The sequence below is a fragment of the Pezoporus flaviventris genome, unplaced genomic scaffold (assembly GCF_033815535.1).
Source record: "Pezoporus flaviventris isolate CSIRO_AGI_PZ_B2104156 unplaced genomic scaffold, CSIRO_AGI_Pfla_v1 ptg000072l, whole genome shotgun sequence".
Lineage (NCBI taxonomy): Eukaryota > Metazoa > Chordata > Aves > Psittaciformes > Psittacidae > Pezoporus > Pezoporus flaviventris.
Window position 1 is genome coordinate 2,254,453 of NW_026892620.1, and position 21,840 is coordinate 2,276,292.

Consider the following 21,840-nt stretch of genomic DNA (forward strand, 5'->3'; position numbering starts at 1 on the left):
CGACACAGGCTTTGACTCTTAGCAAGGGAATGTGCCAGGTCATGGAGACCCCAGTTCTCCCAGGAATGTCTCCTTGGCTTGGTATCCCTGGCACAAGCAGTACAGTCACGGCCCCTGTGCCAGAGGTGGGCCTGGGCTGGAGCTCACCCTGCTACAAAGCATCAACCCAAATCCCACATAAGCCTCTCTTTGTGCAAGATAGATTAGACTCAGGTTGGTTCTCTGCACCCTTTGCCATCTCAGGGGAGCACTATCAATTCCCTCAGGTGCCCTTGGTGGAGATACTTGCACTCATCTGCTAGGCAGGGGAAAGTACTTAGCAGCACTGGAGAAGTGCAGTCCTGTACCAAGGATTTTGTGTAAATGATGCCTGCCTTCCCCTCCTCATGTAGCTGCCCTTCCCCATGTTTCCCACTGCGGTTGTTTCTGCTCCCCTTCCGCCATTGCTCCTCTCACAGGGAGGGGATGAATTAATCTGGGAATGGTGCTTCCACTCCTGTCCATCAGGCAGCCACAACTGGTTTGTGGCTGGTTTGCTCCAATTTGTTATCAACTCCTTGAGTCACCTCACATAAAGGACAGTTCAGCTGCACATTTCTTATGTGTGAAGGCTCAGTGTGCTTATTTGCCTTAAGCTAGAGAGCAAACATTTTGCGACTCTTAAGAAAGGTGAATTTCAAGTAATTCATATGGCCCTGATCTGTAGTTTTAAGCACCCAACACATTGTAGATAGCATGGACATGCTTGCTAAGGGACACTGGGTGGTCAGAGCAGAGCCTTGGCTCACTGGCTGCCAGCTCTGAGCAGCTCTTTCCTTCTAGTTTGCCCCCCCCAGTGTACATCTCACCCATCTCTCTTGCTTTCTCTTTCCTGCTCCATCCTTCTCTTCTTTCCTTTCACCTTTCCTTTCACCTTTGCCCCCCCAGTGTACATCTCACCCATCTCTCTTGCTTTCTCTTTCCTGCTCCATCCTTCTCTTCTTTCCTTTCACCTGTCTTTATGTTCCCCCTGGAATAGTTACCAGAAATACTATGAATCTAAAATGACCTGCGCTGCTTTCACACCCCCCTTTGGCTTCTGCATTTCACCCCCATCCCCATGTCTCTGCCTGTTTAGTTTGGAAGCTGTTTGGGCAGGGACCATCTACTCTTCCAAGTGCCTAGTAAATCATGAGCTACTTGGTTGGTCTTTGGGCACTGCTTTAGCAAACTGACATTGATAATCCCAAGAACAGCTACTTTCACCATTTTAACATATCAGAAAATCTAAGCAGATGAGTCAATGTATTACAGAATCCCTCCCAGCACACAGCCTCTTCTGAATGCAGTGGTGCACATCAGCTAGTAAGATGGTGGTGTACCACAGGGAGCAGTTAGAGGGTGCCATTCCTTAGGTTAATGTGACCTAAATATGACTGTTTAAATAAGAACTTGAGTGGTACGTCAGAGTTATTCCTTGTTCTTAGGAAAAGAACTACATGAGGTTAAATAGTCACACCTAGGACCTGAGTTTTGCGTGTCAACTACAGACTTGTATCCTCAAATTCCGTGCTGGCCCACACATTCAGTTCTGAATTAGAAAGAAAAATAGATGCTGCTAAGTGAACTGCCAGCGTCTGTTCACACAGACACCTGTCTTTTCTCTTCCATTCATGTATTTGACCAGGCTTGACCTACTTAGCTGTGAGCAGCTGGCAACAGCTTAGCCTAAAGATATTACTCCAGAATCCCAGATCACACAGGAAGCATGTTTAAATTGCCTCTTTTGTGCAGTTACACTTCCTTGGTTTTAACCCATTTGATAACATCAATGAGCACACAAGTCCCCACATAAGGCAAAAGGCTGTTGGCCTTACCATGTCTTTAAATGCCCCAAGAATGGCTGCCGTAATAATCCCCAGGAACAACCCGATGATGTTGAGGACTGTGGAGGACCACAGCAGCCTGTACAGGTGAACCACGTCCTGGCAGCTGCTCACACCGAGAAATTCATAGTAGCTGGAGGACTGCTCTGAACTGAAAAGGAATACAGGCATCATTGGAATGGTTTTGATATAATGCAGAACACCACAGGATCTGAATCTCTCCTGCTTACTTTCCCCTTTGGTGGAGTAGTTCCTCCATGCTCCCACCAAACACTGCTCAGATGAACTGGAGAAAGCTCTACTGTAGACAAAAATTTGGGTCTCCTAATGCCAGCATTAAATAAGTCCAACTAATACCAATGCTAGCTTGGCTGATAGATGTGATATACCAGCAGGGACTCTTTTTTTTTTGCTTAGGGTCTCTGAACACAAGCACAGCCCTGGCATATGGATGCTGCCCTTGCCATTTAGCTACCAGCTAAAGCATGCTTAGCATTGCTTTTTTTCCCCCAGCTCACCTGGAAATTTGCTGGCATCTCTGGAACTGAGGAAGGCAAGTCACTTAAGCATTAATTCAACCACAGGAAGGGAGATTTTGCCAGCTGGCTACATTTGTTTATGGTGTCTGTGGTTCCAAATTAACAGATGCAATATGGTACAGTATAAAAACGTGCACTTACACTATGGATTGTACTATCCAGAAATCTTTCTTGCTTATATTTCTACACTGCACTGATTACTGTAAATCAGGCACGTTGTGAAGTTAATCTTCACTGTCTTGACGAAAGTCTTAAGTATCCGACTGCAAAATTTGAAACCACAGTTTCCTGCAGCTCTTTCCAGTACTTGCCTTAATGCTATCCCACTAATGGGCTCCTAGAGCAGCCATCTGAGTTGGAAAGATTTTTTTAAATGCCAAGATTTTGCACTGTTAGGAACTTGACATCAGATCATGAAGAAAACAGAAGTGAGCAGTTTGTGCTCACTCTTCTGTTCCTCCATCCACAGTGCATGGGGCATCAGTGGAGATGGTGGTTAGGGAAAGCTCTGTATAGGAAGGTAGCACGTGGAGAAACCTGTAATAACATTTCTGGGAAAAAACAAGCCAAGCACAGTAGTTCCTGGAAATGTCCAGTCAATTGTTTTGGGGCATGGTTCTGGCATGGTGAATCTGCTACTGTTGAATTCACTTGGGCCCTATGATGAGCCGACCTTAACTAAATAGGCTCATCATGGAGCCTGTAGCTTCAGCTGCCATGAGTCTGAGGAAATCCGACTTGTGATCCTTCCTGTGTACTGATCTGCTGCATGGGTGACACCAAGTCACTTTGTGTGACTGTGTCTCCTACTTCTCTCTAGCTGTCCTATGAACTGGAATTGCCAGGACTGTGGAGTAGTGTGACTGCTTCTTTACTCTGGGTTTGCCTATGCCAGTGCCATAAGATCTTGCTGCCCACTGTGGATTGTTGACAATGGCATGTTTAATTATATCATCCAATACTGTCACAGCAGTGATCAGTCTCAGGTGTTTCAAACAAACCCAATGTGCTAGAAAAATGGTACTAAGAACTTACATCTGGAGGAGGAGTATTCCTGATGTCCCCTTCTCACCTTATGTTTTAAGCAACAGTTTCAGTCACTTTATTTGATAACTCTGAATGGTTTTACCCCTTTAAGATCCCTGTTCTTTTCTGTATTGAGTTGAGCTTTTCAATTCAGTGTTAACATACAGCAGTTAGTTGTGTACCATGGAAGAAAGCATTCTCAGTGTAAATATACTGCATTGCAACTATCATATTCCATCATTTGTCTATCACAGAAAAGGTACCAATGTCGTACATACTCTACCTTTCCCATTTCATTTGTTTTGTATATCTCCATCATGTCCAGATTTAGCATTCTTACACAAGCAAAAGACTCTAGTCTTTTCATAGTGGATTTTAATCCATTCCATTGTCCTGCACTCACTATGTTGTTTATGTGCATGAGACATATGCGTGCATGAGACATATGCATGCATAGATGATTTCCCTCTTGTACCAGATTTCATTGTGCTTCTCTCGTTGAGGCGGGGCTTGTGTGTAAGCCTCACTGTGCCAGCCTTATTGCCCTACGCTTAAAATGTTCATGTCTGGCAGCATGCTAGCCAAGACTTATAGAGGACAGGGCTTATTCAGGGCTGGTAACATGTGAAAAAAAAACAGGAGATGCAGGAAGGAAGAAAGGTGAGAAATACATAGAGGGAAAGAAAGAAGAGTGGCTGTGGGTGCACTGTAGAGGGTTGCAGAGGTTGCATGAGAATGCATGGTATGATGTTACTGAGGTGCACAGAGGATGAGTCAGGCAGATCTACTCTGGGAAATTCTCTTCAGTTTCTTGTCTATAGCTGCTTGCAGTTGAAATTTCTATGTTCCAGGTGGCCAGTCAGTTGTACAAGTTCATTTCATCTGTCTTTCACATCATAAACCCTTGCACTTTGCTGTGATGTAGTTTTTCCTTACCACCTCTTTTACTCCTGTTAAATCATTGCTTGCCAGCCCTGTGCTAACCTTCACCTGATCTTCATAAGCATGTCCAGACATTTCCTTTCTTATCTTCTGACAGGTCATGCTTTGGCAATGACGAAATCAAATGAACATCTTCAGAAAACACAAGACCCTCTCTATCTAACCTATGATAATTTAGCAAAATCCCATGCCTACAGAGCTAACAGAAGAGCTCTCCACATACCTACAACATGGTCTCTGCTTATGGACACCTATGTTCTTATTTTTTTCCCCCAGTTTGGTTGGGGAAAAGAAAAAAAAATCATTAAATCTAATGGGGAAATTGCATTGTAAGATCAACAGCAAATCTTGACAGGGCTATGACTAAATGGTTAATTTTGATCACACAGCAAAGAACTTATGGACATATTTAAAGAAAAAGAAACTGAAATAACACCAACACTAATACTCAACCCCTGACTTCTTCTCTGCTAGCATCAGGACCTCAGTCTCAGAAGAACTGGATTGCTCAGCACACAAGTCCCTTCTCCAGCCCTAAGGGCACCTGCCACAATCATTTAAGAGGGACAAACAATCAAGGATTTTTTGGAGGCGATTGTCTGCACACAGATACTTACTTCTCACAGTTGTACAGGTCACAGCAGTAGCATGTGTTACTCTTTACTTTCAGCTGGCACCTGCTGTTTAAGGTATAACATGTCACCTGCCAAAAGAAAAGAGACTTTTATCCTCAGTGTTTCAGTATTATGTGAATCAAGCTACTGACCACAAAGAAGCAGCTACTGCAGTATGAGGTGTGCAGTAGCTGCAGTCCTGTTGTGCAGGCAGATCCTGAGATTCCAAAATCCATGACGGCAGGGCAGAAGGACCTCTCTGAGCTCCCAGAAGTTTCATCTGGGACATCAGCCCAGGCATTTGCACTATGGAGCCCAGAGGGTCCAGCAACGATCTGCAGCCAGGGCTGCCAGAGTTCTCAAACTCTTTGTTGGGCTGCCTGGTGCTGTTTTGCTGAGCCCCAGAGTCTGCAGCTGTGAGATACAGATCCCTTTTGGCTGTGACACAGGGACCTGGGTCTTGGGAGATACACCAAAGCAAGCTACTGAAGTCGGCAAGAGTGCCACTCTATTATAGTGGGGGAACAGGCAAAGAAATGGCCAATTTATCTGAACAGCTCCCAGTTAAGTGGGAGCTCTGTCCTTTCAGTAGAAGGAAAGAATTAGGAACAACAGTAAGAACAGTCTCCAAATCCATAAACAAAACTGCTTAGAAAAGATCTGAGTACTTCAGCAAATAAGTACCATTTACTGTAGGCTCTTGAGCAGAAAACTGAAAAGGTGTGTTTGTGTGAGCAGGAATTGCAGGGATGGACAGATGTTAGAACAATAAAGGCAGGCACAGGTAGCCCACTCTCCATCCAGACAAGAAATTATCTTAATGACTTCTTAAGTATGGCAAGCATAAATCAATTTTGTTTTGCACTCCAGACCAATTGAAATATTTTATGTGTAAACCTTTTTTTTTTTTTTTCCCATGATGTTTTTAGCTTATTGACTCTGAAATCCTGGAAAACTGCCATGTTTTAAAAGGTAGCAGGTCAGAAAAGACATTCTTCCTATAGTTTTTATTTTGATAGAAAAAATGTACTGTAACCACTGAGAAGTATTTTGTTCGTAAAATGCAAATAAAATGCATGATTGAATGGAAAATTCCTTGTAATGAAAAAGTAAAAGGAGCATGCTTACGAATACATGCCTGCTTTTGAAAAGCTTCTGTCAGACAGTTCTGCTTAGCCATGAACATAAACTGCCACTGTTGATGAGTTTCTGCTCCTCATGTGTTTGCTCCCAACAAAAGAAAAGCCTTAAACACATACACTCAGCACCAAAGAAAGGTCATCTTGTAGCTTGTCTCGTACTTGCCACACTTGTCCTTAGCAGAATTTGCTTGAGCAGTGTAAGTCAGGTGACGAAGCTAAAGTCAAAATGATGCCTTCGGATTGTTTTGCTGCCCAGGGCAAGGCTGCACCTGTGGTTAGTGTCTCATACAAATGAGCTCTTCTAACCCAAAATGGAAGTTTGGTTATAAAAGGATGGTCTCAGTCTAGGTTGCAGTCCAGAAATGGAGTTTATGGCTTGGTACAGACCTACTGCGCTTGTCACAAGAATATCTCACCCTGAGATAGGACCTTGTTTCATCAGCCTTGCTCTGTTGTGTCTGAACTTACTGGGGTTTCACATGAGGGCTTGTCAGTCTGAAGTCACATTCATCCACAGCCGTCCTCAGCCTAAGCTGCAATTTACTGCAGAAGAGGAGTATCTACTATCAACGACAGGGTAGGCTTACTCAAGATCCTGCTCAGAAGTGACTGAAATGTCACACCTGGCTCCTTCTCAAAGCAGATTGAAAACTAATCCTGGAGCAGAGTGTAGCAATGCATTTGCTACCACAGCTATTTTGTCGGAATGCCCTGGTGGTTTTGGATTGAGGGGAACTTAAGACTTTGGTTTTGACCCCCTGTATGTGGTCAAATTGGCCTAGGACCTGCATAAGTTAAAATACCTTTTTCCCATTACATATGTATGATTGAGAGTAGAGGGCTTCATAAGATGGAGTGGGCTGCTAAAAAGGTGGTTTATTCCGATGCATATCTTTGGGGACCACTTCTGATAGGAAATCAAAGTAGTTTTCCCTCTCTGAGCATTTAGAAGGCCAGTTTGCTCCTTTATACTGTAGAAGGCTAGAAGTACAAAAGACTGAAAACGGCAGACCTTACACATGTTTTTTGCTTGCTTCTTGGCTGAAGAAGTTACTGTAGTTGTCTATTTTTATCATTGCATTTTTAAACATGCAAAGAGCAAGACACTCCTTTTTAGGAGAACAGTGAGTAAACCAAAATAAACAAACTACTGTGTGGTGTGCACAAGGGTGGTGGAAACAGGCCATCTGTGGGTATTGTGCATGTCAAGACCTATTATTTCATTTTAGTGACCAGGCACTTAGCTTTTTTTTGCCTGTCTATCCTCTCAGCACCAACAGAAGAGATGTTCTTACCTCATGGCAATTGCTAGAAAATCAAATTCTTTCTGCTTTGAGGAAATTGAAGAACCAACACAGGCAGACTACATGAGCTGGAGGCCACTCACATGCTACAGATGGCAACCCAAAGGAAACCTGCACTCAGTAAACAATCTGCCTTCCTAATTAGGTGTTTGCCTGGCATGCAGAGCATGTCCCCTGCTCACTAGCTGGCTAACTTTGGAAAAGCAAACTCCAAGTTCAAATGGCACAGATCATTAATTCTGAATTAGCACATGCTGAGTCTAGATCAGCAGACAACCAGACAAGAATGTTATTGCAAACTAACTACACTTTTAAAAGACATGGGGGTTTTGCCACTGAGCTGTGGGTGCCCCATTTTCAGACATACCCAGAATCTGCAGAGCTGGGGAAACCTGTCTGGCCAGAACCCCAAGGCTGGGGTCATCTGCAGGGAGTCATTTGTGGTCAGTGTGATGCCAGCTACATGCTTCTTACAGGAATCAGACGCATTTCTCAGGCCATGTCTGTATGTGCAGGCACACTTTAGAAGAGATTACAGGAAAGGGTGCTGTCGTGCATTGTAAGTTTGCCTGGATAGGTCTTTAGGCAAGGAGGTCAGTGAAATATTTTTCTCATACATTTTCTGGAATCAACAATGGGTGCCCTAGCAGCAAGATTTAAGGATTATTAGCTTCTTAACCTGGTAATATACTTTGCTAAGCTGTCTAGAATTATTAACAGTAACATTCCCCATACACTTTTTCTTAGGCAGGGGAGGAATGGTGATGAAGGACATCTGGCTTCTTGTAAGTTATACCGCTGTTTAGCTGTTCTCAGTCCTGCCCTACTTGATTTTCTTTACACTCCCACCAATTTACCACAATAACAAAATGAAATTTAGCAAAAGAAACTAAATCTGGACTTCTCAGGAGGCTAGCCACTTGGGTATGGGCTATTTTCTGACCATGTTAATGTCATTGATATAATAATAAAAAAGCTGCATTCACACCGCTGACGTTCTTGGCCTGTGCTGGATAAATACAGAAAAGATATGAAGTCTTCTGGACAATGCAAATGGATTCATTTAGATATTTCCTATTCCACAAGAAGGCTACAAAAATATCCTTAGAGAAAGATGCCAATGTGACAGATACATTCCAGACAGTATTGATGGACTAGGAAATTCATTCCAGTCCCAGAGTAATGTACTGGATAGAAACACTGATGATGAGTTAAAATCCCACTGATTGTAATGATTTGCAATCATCAGAGGCTTGAACAAGTGGGGAGTCATTTGTGGGAGAAAAAACAGTAAAACCTGTATGGTTTCTATTAACCCTAGACCTAAATGCACAGACATGCTCTCAAACACCTGCATTCCTCCTCCCCTTAAAGCACAGCAGAAACGAACATGTGATGAGGTGAGTTTGTTTACCTCTGTCTGGTAGGCGTCATATAGGAATCCTATTCCACTTGAATAAAACTGGCACCTTTTGTTATACAAAGGTCTGGGTTCCTGTAAAGAGAAAAACAGCCAAAAACGTATTCAGTCTAGAGGAAGTGTGAAGGCACCATATCCCATGTCTCCACGCCAGATGCTTACAGTGCTGTGGAGCTGAAGCCAATGCATACACTTGGATAAGTAGCAAACACACCCCCAACGTTGGTTTTCTTTCCAGAATGGCTCTCATCAGGGTTTCCTTCCTCACTCTGCATGTGAGTACCATTTATTTTTCTCTGTACCAGTCACCTCTTTTAAGAAGACATCACCCCTGGCATTTAACCACTTTCTTGCTTGATGTCAAATAGTACTGCTCTATGAGAATGGTCCAGTTGCTCTTTTTCCTGGTACAGTTTCTTACCTAATGCAAGGGATTACTTTGGGTCTTTATTTTCAAAGTATATCAACAATGCCCATACTGAAAACAAAGTAAAATAGTTAATTCTTTAAAGCATTCCACCTACTACATACAATTCAACTCCCCAGAGCAAAACAAAGAATAATGAAGAAATGAACGCATAAAGGGGAAGGTTTTGCCTTATTTTCCATTTATGCTTACTGCAAAAAATGCACTCACTGCTCACATTTCATATTTTGCTTGTAACAGCTCCCACAAGCTGATATAAAAGAACACAATGAAATCTCCTTGTCCAGATGGAAGATGTGTGTTTCTGAACATGGCAAATGGCCACTTTGAAGGCTAGAGGGTGCACATCTCAGTCAGTTTCAGGACTAGACCATATTTCACAACTGAAGAGTCCTCTGTGATCAGATGTCTACCCCAAAGCAAAATGTGGGAATGACTTATGTTGGAAAAAAAAAATAAAGTTTTTTTTTTTGTCTTTCTGTCACTTATCTAGTCCTGATCTGTGCTTTAAAAAGCACTGAGGTGCTCCCCTATATATTGTCAGTCAGACCACTTCCAAGAGAGATGATGGAACCCACTATTTGCCATCCCCTCTTACATGCTAACTTACAAGCAAAAGGCTACTTAAGTTGTTAGCAGAAATCTGCGCTGAATAACTTTCACTGCATTTAAAAGCTTTATGACTCACCCAGCAATTGCACTGCACTGCTTAAGATCACTTCTGAGTATTCTATGCTTGTTGGATAATGAAGTGTGAACTGTATAAATCTGCTGACCCAAAGTACATAATCAGTTAAAATGCAGAGCTATGCAGGAAAGCAGACAGGTCAATGAACAAGGCTCATCCATCAGGTTGTTTGCCTTTCTGATTACTCTGACAAACCCAAGCAAGTTTGGACACCAACTCCCAAGGGTTAGGGAAAGGTTAGCTCGCTGCCTCCAAAAATATTTATTTATATTACACAAGTGTAAAAAGTCTTCAGTAATTTTTTTTTCTCTAGAGGAAAAGCAAATACTATACAAACAGTATGCCATGTCCTGAACTAGAGCAACATTCTTCCGTAGGCCTGGGAAAGCATCAGCCTTTAGCCACGATTTCCAGGGACAGATCTGGTTGGGAGGACTAACAGGATTGTAGATCCTCTGCTAGCCCAGGGAGCACAGTATCAGTCAAAGGTGCTCTCCTTTCACAGAGCATCGTATTTCAACCTTGATTTCATCTGTTACATGGGGATGAAATGGGAGAGAAGGGGAGTGATTACTAAAAGTGGCTTTTTCTGCCATGAGAAGCAAATCCATGAAAAACTTCTGTCCATCTTATTCACAACAGTAGCAAGTTTCAGATATAGGAGGATCCTGGAAAGGGGCAATGCTCAAGTGCATGGAGCTCAAGTGGTGTTCTCAATCTGGCTGGTGAGAAACGGCTTGAGGAGTGGGCAGATCCAGTGGATTAAGAAGTGGCTGTGCATCCGGTGTCAGCTACAGGAATTTGGCTTTTATGACAATATCTTTCATGATCAAGGACTTCTTCGAAGATGTGGAATCCACCTGATTAATCAGGGGAATAGCATTTTTGCCTGCAGTCTAGTCATTTGGCAACAGGAACTTTCACTTAGGAACAACAAGATGGGAGATGAGGAACAACAATCAAGTGAGGAAGTAGCTGACCAATGAGATAAGTGAACAGGGTGATGTGGACAAAATAAATCTTATAATCAATATAACAGGCTACATAGAGCCCACTTCAGATGTATGTACATGAATAAGGAAACACTGACAGGACAGCACAAGGAAAGCTCTCATCCCTTTTCTAGGATGCTTAGCACTCTTTGAAGTATCTGTACACTAAACACATGGCAGTCAGTTTGAGAACAGTCAGTTTGAGGTTTTGTGTGCAGTCACAAGGCAATGATCTCACTGGAATCACAGAAACATGGTAAGATAGCTCACAGGACTGGAGTGCTGCTATGGATCGGTACAGGCTTTTTAGGAAGGACAAGAAAGAAGAGTTGCTCTTTATGAAAGAAACCAGCAAGAATACATGCAGATCTGCTTAGGGACATATGAGAGGCCAGCTGAGAGCTTATATGTCAGTATTAGAGGCCAGACCAGGAGGGGTAACATTGTGGTGGGTGTCTGCTATAGACTGCCCAATCGTGAAAAAGTAGATGAGGCGCCTTTAGACAACTGGAGACTCTGCTCATGCCGAGTACTTTAATTACCAAAGAGTAGTAAAGGACTTTACCCCAGTATCTGGGTGAAACACAATGTATCTGCTGGAGGGACAACACAGCAGGACTCAAGTAACCCAGGAGGGTTCTGCAGTGCATTAACAACCACTTCTTAACATGGGTGATCAAGGAGCTGATGAGGAGAGAGGAGCTCTGCTGGACCACATATGTCCGAACAGGAAGGATTGCTCAGGGATGTTTCAGGGGCACCCCTGCCCCTGAGAATGACATGCTGCAGTTCAGAATCTGGAGAGGAGGGAGCAGGGGAAAAAAGCAGAATTCCAGCCCTGGACTTCAGGAAAGGAGACTCTGGCCTATTCAGTGATCTGCTTGGAAGAATCCCATGGGATAATCCTGAAAAGCAGCAAGGTCCAGAAGAGCTGGTTGATATTCAAGGATTACCTTCTCCAAACTTGCAAGCAGTTCATCCAGGCTAACAGGAAATCGATCAAAGGCAGACGGATGCCTGCAGTGATGAACAAGGAGTTCCTGATATAACTCAGACATAAAAAGGAAGTCCCCACAGAAAATAAATGAATGATGACTGAGTGCATAAAAATAACAAAAATTAGATAACACCGACTTTATTCAGGCACCCACAGAACTCAAAACCTAAAGCACACTGCTTTTAAGTAGAGGTACACTGGGGATGCTGAAAGGTTGCCTTTGTAAAAGCTTCCATTTGAATTAGATTTTAATGCCACAGAAGTGCTGTGGTCTGTCTGTCTACTAAGGTGTTTATATGAATAAAGTACTAGAGAGACACTAAAAAGTGTTTTAAAATTATCCAACAGAAAGTCATACTGCATTAATGCCCGTTGGATTTTATAGGCCTCTCTAATAACAAAGGCAAATGACACATACTTCAAAGCTATACAAGTATTCCTGACAGACTGTTCATAAAACACTTTATATTTTCACATTGCTCACTGCAGACTGTGTATGAATATAGGATACCTACAAGCCCTTGTTTCTACTTGATTCTACAGGTTAAAACAATGCTGGTAGAGACAGAGCTAATTTAAATATGGTATATGTAAGTATACATATTTCATCTATTAAGAGTTGCTTTATAGCAACAATGTTCTGTTTAACTAATTTGATATCCTTTGATATCAGGAACTTCCTCAAACATTGTTATTGAAACAGAGCTATGCAATACCTCTCACTGCACTACTAATGTAATAGTAATATATTAATATAGAAAAATGATGCATTCCTCTTCTCTGCTTCTTTGAGAAACTCTCTTTAACTGGAAACAGGCCAGTGGTAAAGATCTGTTGATTAGAGTTCTGTTGATATATGAAGAGGACAAACACCAGCAGGCTGGCAAAAACAGGGAGAATTCCATATAAAAAATAGTTGCATGCTTGGGTTTCTTTAATGGTGTAAAGGAAAAATGGATGAGTTTTAGTCAATCCTTCTCAGCACTAGAAAAGATGATTTCTTACATGTTTACGTATGAGACTGTGTGAATAATGGGCAGATACAGTCAGACTACCATCAGTTTAAGTTTAGAAATTCTTCAGAGGTGTCAAAAAGAAACCTGGACACTCAGTAATTCTTCTTAATTTCAGTCAAATCATAATGGCTCAGCCTTGAACCCAGCAGAGCAAACCATAGCTCTCCCTGTTCTTCCAATTTCGATATTGTCCTTGCATATATATTAGAACCTGGGAGTGATAAACAGGCAGCTAAGAGGGAAGGCTTTCTGCCAAGGAAGAGAAGATTTGGTCCAAATACAGAGAGTTTTGGTTTGTTTGGTTGCTTTATTTTAAGAGCATACAATAAAAAAACCACATTCTCTTTGATGGTGGGAGCATTGCAATGTATCATTTGTGTAAGGAAAGTATTCTTTCAACAGTATCTTTGGTGGATTTGATACAATGTCTGTGGGGAGGAGGTTGTATGGCTCTTAACTGAGGTATGGAAAGTAGATTTTTCTATTCCAGTTTTTGTTTCCTTGGAGAACACATATATTTTGGATAACATAGAGAAAGTTCCACCTCCGTTATGTGTTAAGTCCACTTTCTGAAAACTGAGATGTACCATAACTTGTATTGACTGATTTTTTCTGCCATACTTTACAGACACAAAACATGGCTAATAATTTATTGAAATAATTATATAGTGAGTGCTATTTTTTCCCAATTACAGTATTTATTTAGTCTTAGCTTCCATGACTGCATTGACAGAATTGTTGATTAATCAGTGCCAGGGAATGTTCCCAGGCCTGAAACTCGATCATCTAGCCCATTAAATTGTTAGAACTGTGCCTGTGATGGGTTTGGCCAGGGTAAACTATCACTCTTCCAAAATCATTCCTGGGCATGGCTTAGAATTTTGCATGGGCCAGGAACCATTCCCAGTGAGTAATCCGGATGCTGCCATACTGCCTGTGACACTAACAGACTTTAAGAGTAAGGGCATGGACTTCACCATGCCAGCTGGCCTGGGGACCACAGAACGGTCCTGGGCACATGAGGAATATAGATGAAATTGAAGAGTCCAAAACCAGACTAATTTTTAAGTGTCTCATTAACTTGAAGTTTCTCATTTTTTCTTTTTCTTCCTACAGTGTAGTTGTAGGTCCCTTTCATCTACAGCATAGCTAGCAACAAATTGGAGAATGAAAGGCTAATATTTTTCAAGTTTAATCCTAAAAGTAAACTGGAACATAACCCTTCAGTGCCAGCTCAGCCTTGTGCCAACACCTGGGTGCTGTAGAGATTATCACTCCCTTCAAGATCAGGCCTTCTGAAAGCAGGCATGCAAACACGAACAGACAGATGTTATTAGCAACTAGCTTTTATGCTTTTCTGGAGGGCTAGGTGGAGCACAGGTATCTGTGTCTGCTTCACACTGGACTTCTGAGACCACATGGCACGTGGGAGCATACAGACCCCAAGAGCTTTCAGACCAGAGACAGAAGCATCTCGTGAAAGAAAGTGCCAGCGTATTAGGAGTCTGGGAAAGCAAGCAGACTGGATCTCTGTCTGGGGACCTGAGCTAAAGCTGATTGCATCCTACCCTGTACAAATACTGAGGGGAAATGCTACAGACCTTTTGTCATTCCTGTCTCTCTGACCAAGAGCTGTTTCTCAGCCCTTTCCAACAACATTCTCAATGAGATGACCTCTCCTGAGGAAGTCCTAGGAGATCCCAGGGATTCACAAGAGTGATTAATACAGACATCTTTGTTCTTTCACGCAAAAACAAAAAACAGCCCAAAACCCCAAAAAGTGGATTTTCAGAATTTTATTAAGAGCTTCCTTCCATATCGGCTGCGACAAGAAAGATATTAAGGAACATCTGAGCCTAAGGTACAGTCAGTATCCTCAATACTGCAGTGAGGGGGTATCAGCTTTAAGAAATGAAACATCATACTTCTGTTTGCTCCCCAGCCTTGCATCTCCCACACAAAATATCTTCTGGAATCAGAAACAACAGTGAGGTTTTTTGGCAGTTTTGGGGGGCTTTCACTCTGTTTGAGGCTTTCACTCATTGGCAGCTAAACGTGCCATTCAGTTTTCAGATGTCAATTTCTGGAGCAGAAGAGGATTTTAGATATCAATTTATCTCGCATCATTTCACTATTTTGAGAAAAGAACAGCAATAATATCCCCCAGAGCTATCCAATTCCAGATTTCCAAATACTGAACACACATCTACTGATGGAAAAGAAAATAAACTAACTACGACAACCATTTTAAACCGGCTGGCTCCTTACAGACTTGTATCTCCTTGTCTGCTTGACAAAGAACTTTCAACCTCCTGGCAAACCACCAGAATGCCTTACCCATAATTCACAAGATGTTAGATTTTTGTACCCATAGTTTACTGATAGTTTTTAAATCACCACTGCTCATTTGCCTCACTGAAATTTATTTCTGTTAAGTAATGGCATTATTTTCATAACTTTTGCATTTCAGAGAGCAGCTGGGATTAGAGGGGTCATTGCTCAACTGCAGGAACCTCTGGGCAGGATGGCTCCCACAGAAAAAGGTACCTCTTTGGACAGGCCAGTGCCCTGGGGCTGCCCACCACCACCATGGGGCTCAGTGGGTTTCTCTTCCCATCCTTCAACATCAGGGACTGCTCTTATGGGAGTGCCAGGCACCAGATCCTTGCCTTTACTTGCACTTGGTTGAGCAGATGTGCTCTTTTAGTCTGTGCCAGGGATGCTGAAGAGACTTTTACTTGAACCAGCCACTGCATCTCTGTCTCTCTCATTCACTAGGAAACTCAGAACACATAATAAACTGGCTGTAAGCATTTGTCTGACAAGAACCTGGAATGCTGTGGTTGCTACAAAACTTGAAAGGAAATCCAGATACTAGAAAATAAAGTCCTGAATACTATGGAGAGATGCCTGAAAGACAGGAATTGTTAAAAAAAAAAAAAAAAAAAGATAATCTGAATTTTATTTGAAATTAAGGAAGTTGGGAAAGTACATTTATGAGAATAAAATGAACTGTACTGGTGGACTTGGCAGTGTTAAATTTACAGTTAGACTTTATGATCTTAAAGGTCTTTTCCAACCTAAATGATTCTATGATTCTACGATAATTCCTGCCATGCACCAAGAGAGTCTTTTCTAGTTATTAACAGCTTTTCTCTCATTTGCACCGAGCTCATCATCAGTTTTTGAATCCAGATGTCAGCTTAGTTTTACTTCATCAAGTGGTCCTCCAAGTCTTTCCATTTCTGCATTTCTGCATTTTTGCATTTTTCCTGCCCTGTGATACCAGTGTTTGTTTCCTACTTTTTCTTCTGTGTTTTGTCCTCTTGGAAGCATCACCTTGACTAACAACACAGGAAGTCCTGGGCTGAAGGGGGAGTGCACATTGCATGCTGGATTGGATGTGGAGGAGTGAGTGCTAAAAAATAAAGAGCAAGCCACTTCTGGACTCCCACAGTCCTATGGCTGCACAGCAGCCTAGCCCTGAGGTTATGCTGCTGCCAAGGGCTGCCACGGACTGGACCTTCAAAAACAGAATGTTTCCACTTTTTTCTTTTTTCTTTTTTTTTTCCCCATTTTTTTTCAGAATTCAGCTGATAATTAGCAAACTATATTAAGAAACCTTAAGTCCTAGAATTAGGTTTTCACATATTCTTTTGACTTACTTAAGCTGCAGACTTGGCTAGTGTGTGCTGATTCAGTTCCTGCATGCATTGCTCCCTGTCAAGGGTTCCCAAATGTACAGCTGAACAAATCCTTCAAAGTGATATAGAGTGAGACAGAGAGACAGGATGTTTCTGTCCATGCCGCACTCATATCATAACTACCACACATTAGCAATCCCCTGGTGCAAATTATACCTTCCCAGTTTTGTTTAAGTACTTAGAAGGCAGTCCCGACAGTATTTGTCTGTGTGCTTTGGGGGAGGTCATGCCATGAGAGCAATGCTGAACATTTCACTCTAGACTGCAGTCAGCACTTATTCCTTCTTGTGCTTCTCCATCTGCCCTGCATGAATTTAAGAGCTAATCTTCTTCAGGAAATGCTAGGCTCCAGCCTAGGGACCGTTGCCTGCCTTGTCTGCTCTGCTGAAATTAACCAACTCCAGTGCTGAAAATAGGAAAAGCAGTTGGTGTGGCTTAAATGCCACAAACCAGCTTTACTTCACACTGGGCTTTCCAGGGCTTCTTTTTAAGATTTGTATTTAATTTGAAAGCCTAGATCCTATGGAATCCTCTTAATGCTTGGGAGCAGCAGATATTAATTTCAGGTCTTTCAAACCAGCAAGTACTTAGAGTATCTGTATACTGTCATGGCTAACAAACACACATACATGGATCTATCTCACTTTGTATTTCCTCATTGATTTTTCTTCTATTTAAAATACTTTGTAGTGGTAGCCTCAGTCTCACTCTCCTTTATGTGGGGGAGATTCGTGGGCTCGTAGTACCACCACAGTCAAATGAAAAGCCCCCAGATGCTGGAGCTGCCCCATTGCTAGACAATGATGTTGAAGGTTTTTTTCCAACCCGGTTGATTCTGTGATTCTATGATGTGTACAGACAGGTCTGTCTCATATGGATGTAGTTCTACTAGGAGTGGTTAAATCATCTTCAAAGTGTTTTTTTCTTTCAATGACTTTTGTGCACACTCGTGCTGGCAGGAAGGCAGGAAGACATGGCCATCAGCCTTCTCCAGCATATACAGTGCAGTGGAACAAGTAGAAGAAATGGCAGCTGACTGCCCTGCACATCCCCATGGAGGTTCAGCAGCCCTGGTGCCTTTAGCCAATGGAGGCTTAAGTTAGCAGGGAGAAAAGAGGTGCGTGCAAGAGCTGCTGACTGACTGAATGCCTGTCTGCTCAGGTGCTGCTGTGCTGCAAACCAGTATGTCATCAGAAGCGGTTGCTCTGGCTGTACAGGGGAGCCACACAAGGCTCCAATGAGGAAGCCTGCTCCCACCTTAACACCCCAGACCTCTGGCAAATCTTGGAACTGGAATATAACTGCTTTTCTTCAGTCAAGTTTTGCAAGCCAATGTCTTTCAGGATGAGGCTGTAGATCTTCCTACGAAACCTGCAACAGCTGTTTTGTGTAGTTAAAAACTTAGATTTGCCATTGGTTTTTATACAAGTTTCTAATGATGCAATTAGCTGATATTATTCAAGGCTGTAATTTTAGTTATTGCTTGATACATTTTGATATTTAATTGCTTGTTACAGATGATTACTTACTTTGATTACATTACCTTGATTATAGGGTTTGTTTTCTGAACTGATTGCTCTGTCTTGATTATAATTATGTTGTGCCATGTGAGTAATTAACTTTTCCACAAGAATGCAAGAACTGTTTATTCTGCTTCTGGTAATATAACTCAAATACATGAAATACAACCCATCTCCTCCCTTTTGCTTTAATGCTACCAGAATATGTAAGGAACATGGAAGTCTGTAAGTATGCTACTGCAAGAAATGCCATTTTGCAAGAAACTAGCCTTTACACATCTGAAATACTGAATATCCTGTTGACTGAAATGTAGGGTGTTTACATTTTACTCTTTTGTATTAATTTTACATTAAAGAGAAGGAAAAGAGGCTGCATTACATGCATCCATTTGAACTATATGTATATATACCTATAATGAGTATCTACATATACAGATAAAATACTAGAGGCTTAATTAATGTTGCAGTGTTGATTTTAATTTTCAGGGCATGGCACACACAATGACCCATTAAGATTTAAGTAATGTAATAACAACCCAATGTCTAAAATTTTTATGGTATTGAGCAGAAAACACACAGAAGGTCAGTGTTTATGCCCAGCAATTTGCCATGAAAGCTTACCGACACACATCACAGCACACTGGAAGCTAGGCTGACAGAACTCACCCAAATGGAAGGACTGCAGGACTAGGCCCCAGATAATAAGAGTAAAAAGTCATGAAAGTAGCCCCAAGGAAGACATGAGTTATAAAATTAAGATAGTCTAAACAATTAGTGAGATGATTCATGCATACCCTGGCTGCTCAGATACAATGAGCTTTTCCCCATCTCCGCTAGCTTGTCATTTTGAAGCTCATGTGCATTTCTGAAGATCAGAGTTGTTAAAATACATAGTGTTCAGTACTCCAGAGGCAAAAAAGCCACTTGATATACTGCTGGCTGGGAGTGTGGAGAGAAGTGCACCAAGGTATACGCACCACAAAATTCTAGGTAGGTTCAGTAAACGAAAATAAACTACGATATCTTAAAAACATTTTTTTTAAACTGGTAATTCCTCATCAGACTAAATATATTACAAATGTGAACCTTCATAATCTATCTGGTGAACACATGTTAATAGGCTCTTAATAAAGCCATAAATGCTTATCAGTCAAAACTATTCAGTACCTGGGAACATGGACATTATTTGCAACTGAATAATCATCAGAGACAGAAATTCCTGCTATGTGATATTATTATTCACAATCACAGAATCACAGAATCCTAAGGGTTGGAAGGGACCTCAAAAGATCATCTAGTCCAACCCCCCTGCAAGAGCAGGGTAACCTAGAGTACATCACACAGGAACTTGTCCAGGCGGGCCTTGAATATATCCAATGTAGGAGACTCCACAACCCCCCTGGGCAACCTGTTCCAGTGCTCTGTCACTCTCACAGTAAAGAAATTTTTCCTGATGTTCACATGGAACCTCCTATGCTCCAGTTTACACCCATTGCCCCTTGTCCTGTCACTGGACATCACTGAAAAAAACCTAGCTCCATCATCCTGACACTCACCCTTTACATATTTGTAAACATTGATGAGGTCACCCCTCAGTCTCCCCTTCTCCAAGCTAAAGAGACTCAGCTCCCTCAGCCTCTCCTCATAAGGGAGATGTTCCATGCCCTTAATCATCTTTGTAGCTCTGCGCTGGACTCTTTCAAGCAATTCCCTGTCCTAAATAATAATGATGGTTTTTCCTTAAAGATGAAACAAATAATACCTCTGCCTTTTTTGAAATCTTTCGCTAGGGCAAAATGCAGCATACTTAAATACCCTAAATTTTTACTCTAGTAGAATGTAAGAACTTATATGTGCTTTGCTTATTTAGATCCATGTAAACGAACAGCACCTTTTCCTTTTCCTTTCCTTCACTCGACTAGTTTCTGCACAGGGCAAATCAAAGCACTGGTTTTCCTTTGAGAAATGATGGGAAAAAAACTGCTAAGCATTTTTGCTGTAGCCTGTAGTCTGCAGGTGATTACTCCCTCTTCTATGTATCTGTGTACCCGCTTTGAAATTTTTTCACGGAACAGAAACATCTGTTGATAATCTAGAAACATTTCTGAGAATAGGAAACAATCAAGGAAATTATCTTATTCTGGCAGCACATCAGAGGAAAGAAGCAGACTGCAAGCCCTTTGCCCAAGGTACTCACCTTTCTTAGGATAAAACTGTAATTAACTTGCTTCGTATGCTTTGCATAAATTCCATCATGGATAGTGCTTTGTAAAGTAAGGTTAAATATGGAAGTAGACAGTAAATCTCCCATGATCCAAGCTGCTATGCTACATTGCTAAATAAATTCCCCCAGTTACTGAGTTTTGGATGTATAGGAGTCACACAGATGCAGAAGACTATAATCTATGGAAAGAGATGCAGATTATAGAAGACTGCAATCTATTTACAAATGCAAAAGACCTATGGAAACTAGAACACCAATGTCATTTTAAACATGGATCAAATCCTGCAGACTTTGTCACCTTTCATGTTATTTATCACATTAATAATATGATTATTAATGTTATTAATGTCATATGTATAATGTCAAATGTGTTATTAATGTCATTATTAATAATATGATTATTAGTCTTAGTAAAATGTGTAGGATTCCCCTCCATATCTCTGGATTTGATTTACAATATACTCAGTGGAGTTCACACCTATCTAATTAAAATGGAAGCAAAGCTAAAAAAAAGATTTAATTTTTGGAGCCAAAGAAATTGGAAGAGCCGGATTTGCTATTACCCCAGTACACTAAAAATTCTGCCTTTTTGTATTTTTTTTTTAATTTTACTGAACCTACCTAGAATTTGTTGTGCACTGACATTCTGCTCTCTGTGAGACAGGACTGTGTAATGAAACGTCGGTGTTACTTAGCCACTAGCTTTCATATGCTCAAACGTGTGGGTCATTCACTTAATGTTTTCCAGAGGCAAACACCTAATTTAAAACAACAGAGTATTTTTCCTCCCTCCTATGCATGCAATTGTAGTAAAATGTCCCTTAATGCATCTTTGGGGAATTTTTACCTCAAAGGTGGATTACTGCAGCTTGAATGACCAAAATAATGACGCTGAAGAGGGATCTCAATGTGGACTGTTACATCTCAGTGAGGAAAGCCAATGAACCAATGCTTGTGTCACTGGGCTAGGGGAGGCTGAACTAATACTTGTTTTTCCCAGCAGTGCAGGCTTTTGTCCTACACAGTGATGCAGATGAAGAGCCGGGACTGCCTGAGACAGCCTTATCTCTGCCTGTGTCCTGGGGCTCCACAACAACAGGAGACCATGTGGTAGATACAGAGACATGCTGCTGGGAAAGGAAAGGGGAATCCCTCTCTGTAGTTTCCATCAAGTGAATTGCTCTTTGGCATCCAGACACAATGTGTGTGCTGCCTACTGGTTTAGGCATTTGCTTGGTTGGCAGAATACCAACCCTTTTCCCCCAGGAAAACAAGTCACAGCAGGGGGAAAAAAAAAAGGGATTTTAAAGAATTTGCAATTGGCTAAACTCAAAAGGAATTTCAACGAAAAAAAAAATTATTCGAACTGTATAACCAACAGGCTTTGTTCCTGCCAATGTGAGAGGTTCTGCAAATTTGG

At 41.6% G+C, this 21,840-nt stretch overlaps 1 protein-coding gene across 8 annotated transcripts in view; it reads right to left on the reverse strand.

Annotated features, from left to right (window-relative positions):
* Positions 1–21,840, reverse strand: part of TMEM255B (transmembrane protein 255B) — a 63,784-nt gene that overhangs the window by 7,628 nt on the left and 34,316 nt on the right. For 7 of the 8 annotated variants that reach the window (XR_009746813.1, XM_061472683.1, XM_061472689.1 and 4 more), the window contains 3 exons: positions 8,847–8,927; positions 4,990–5,075; positions 1,857–2,016 (listed from right to left, as the gene is read on the reverse strand). Coding sequence is in view for 7 of the 8 variants with exons in the window: in XM_061472683.1 (XP_061328667.1) it covers positions 1,857–2,016; positions 4,990–5,075; positions 8,847–8,927 (327 nt within the window). In the remaining variant the exon portion in view is untranslated. The remainder of the gene's footprint in view (positions 1–1,856; positions 2,017–4,989; positions 5,076–8,846; positions 8,928–21,840) is intronic. The other variant, XM_061472685.1, reaches the window with a different exon arrangement.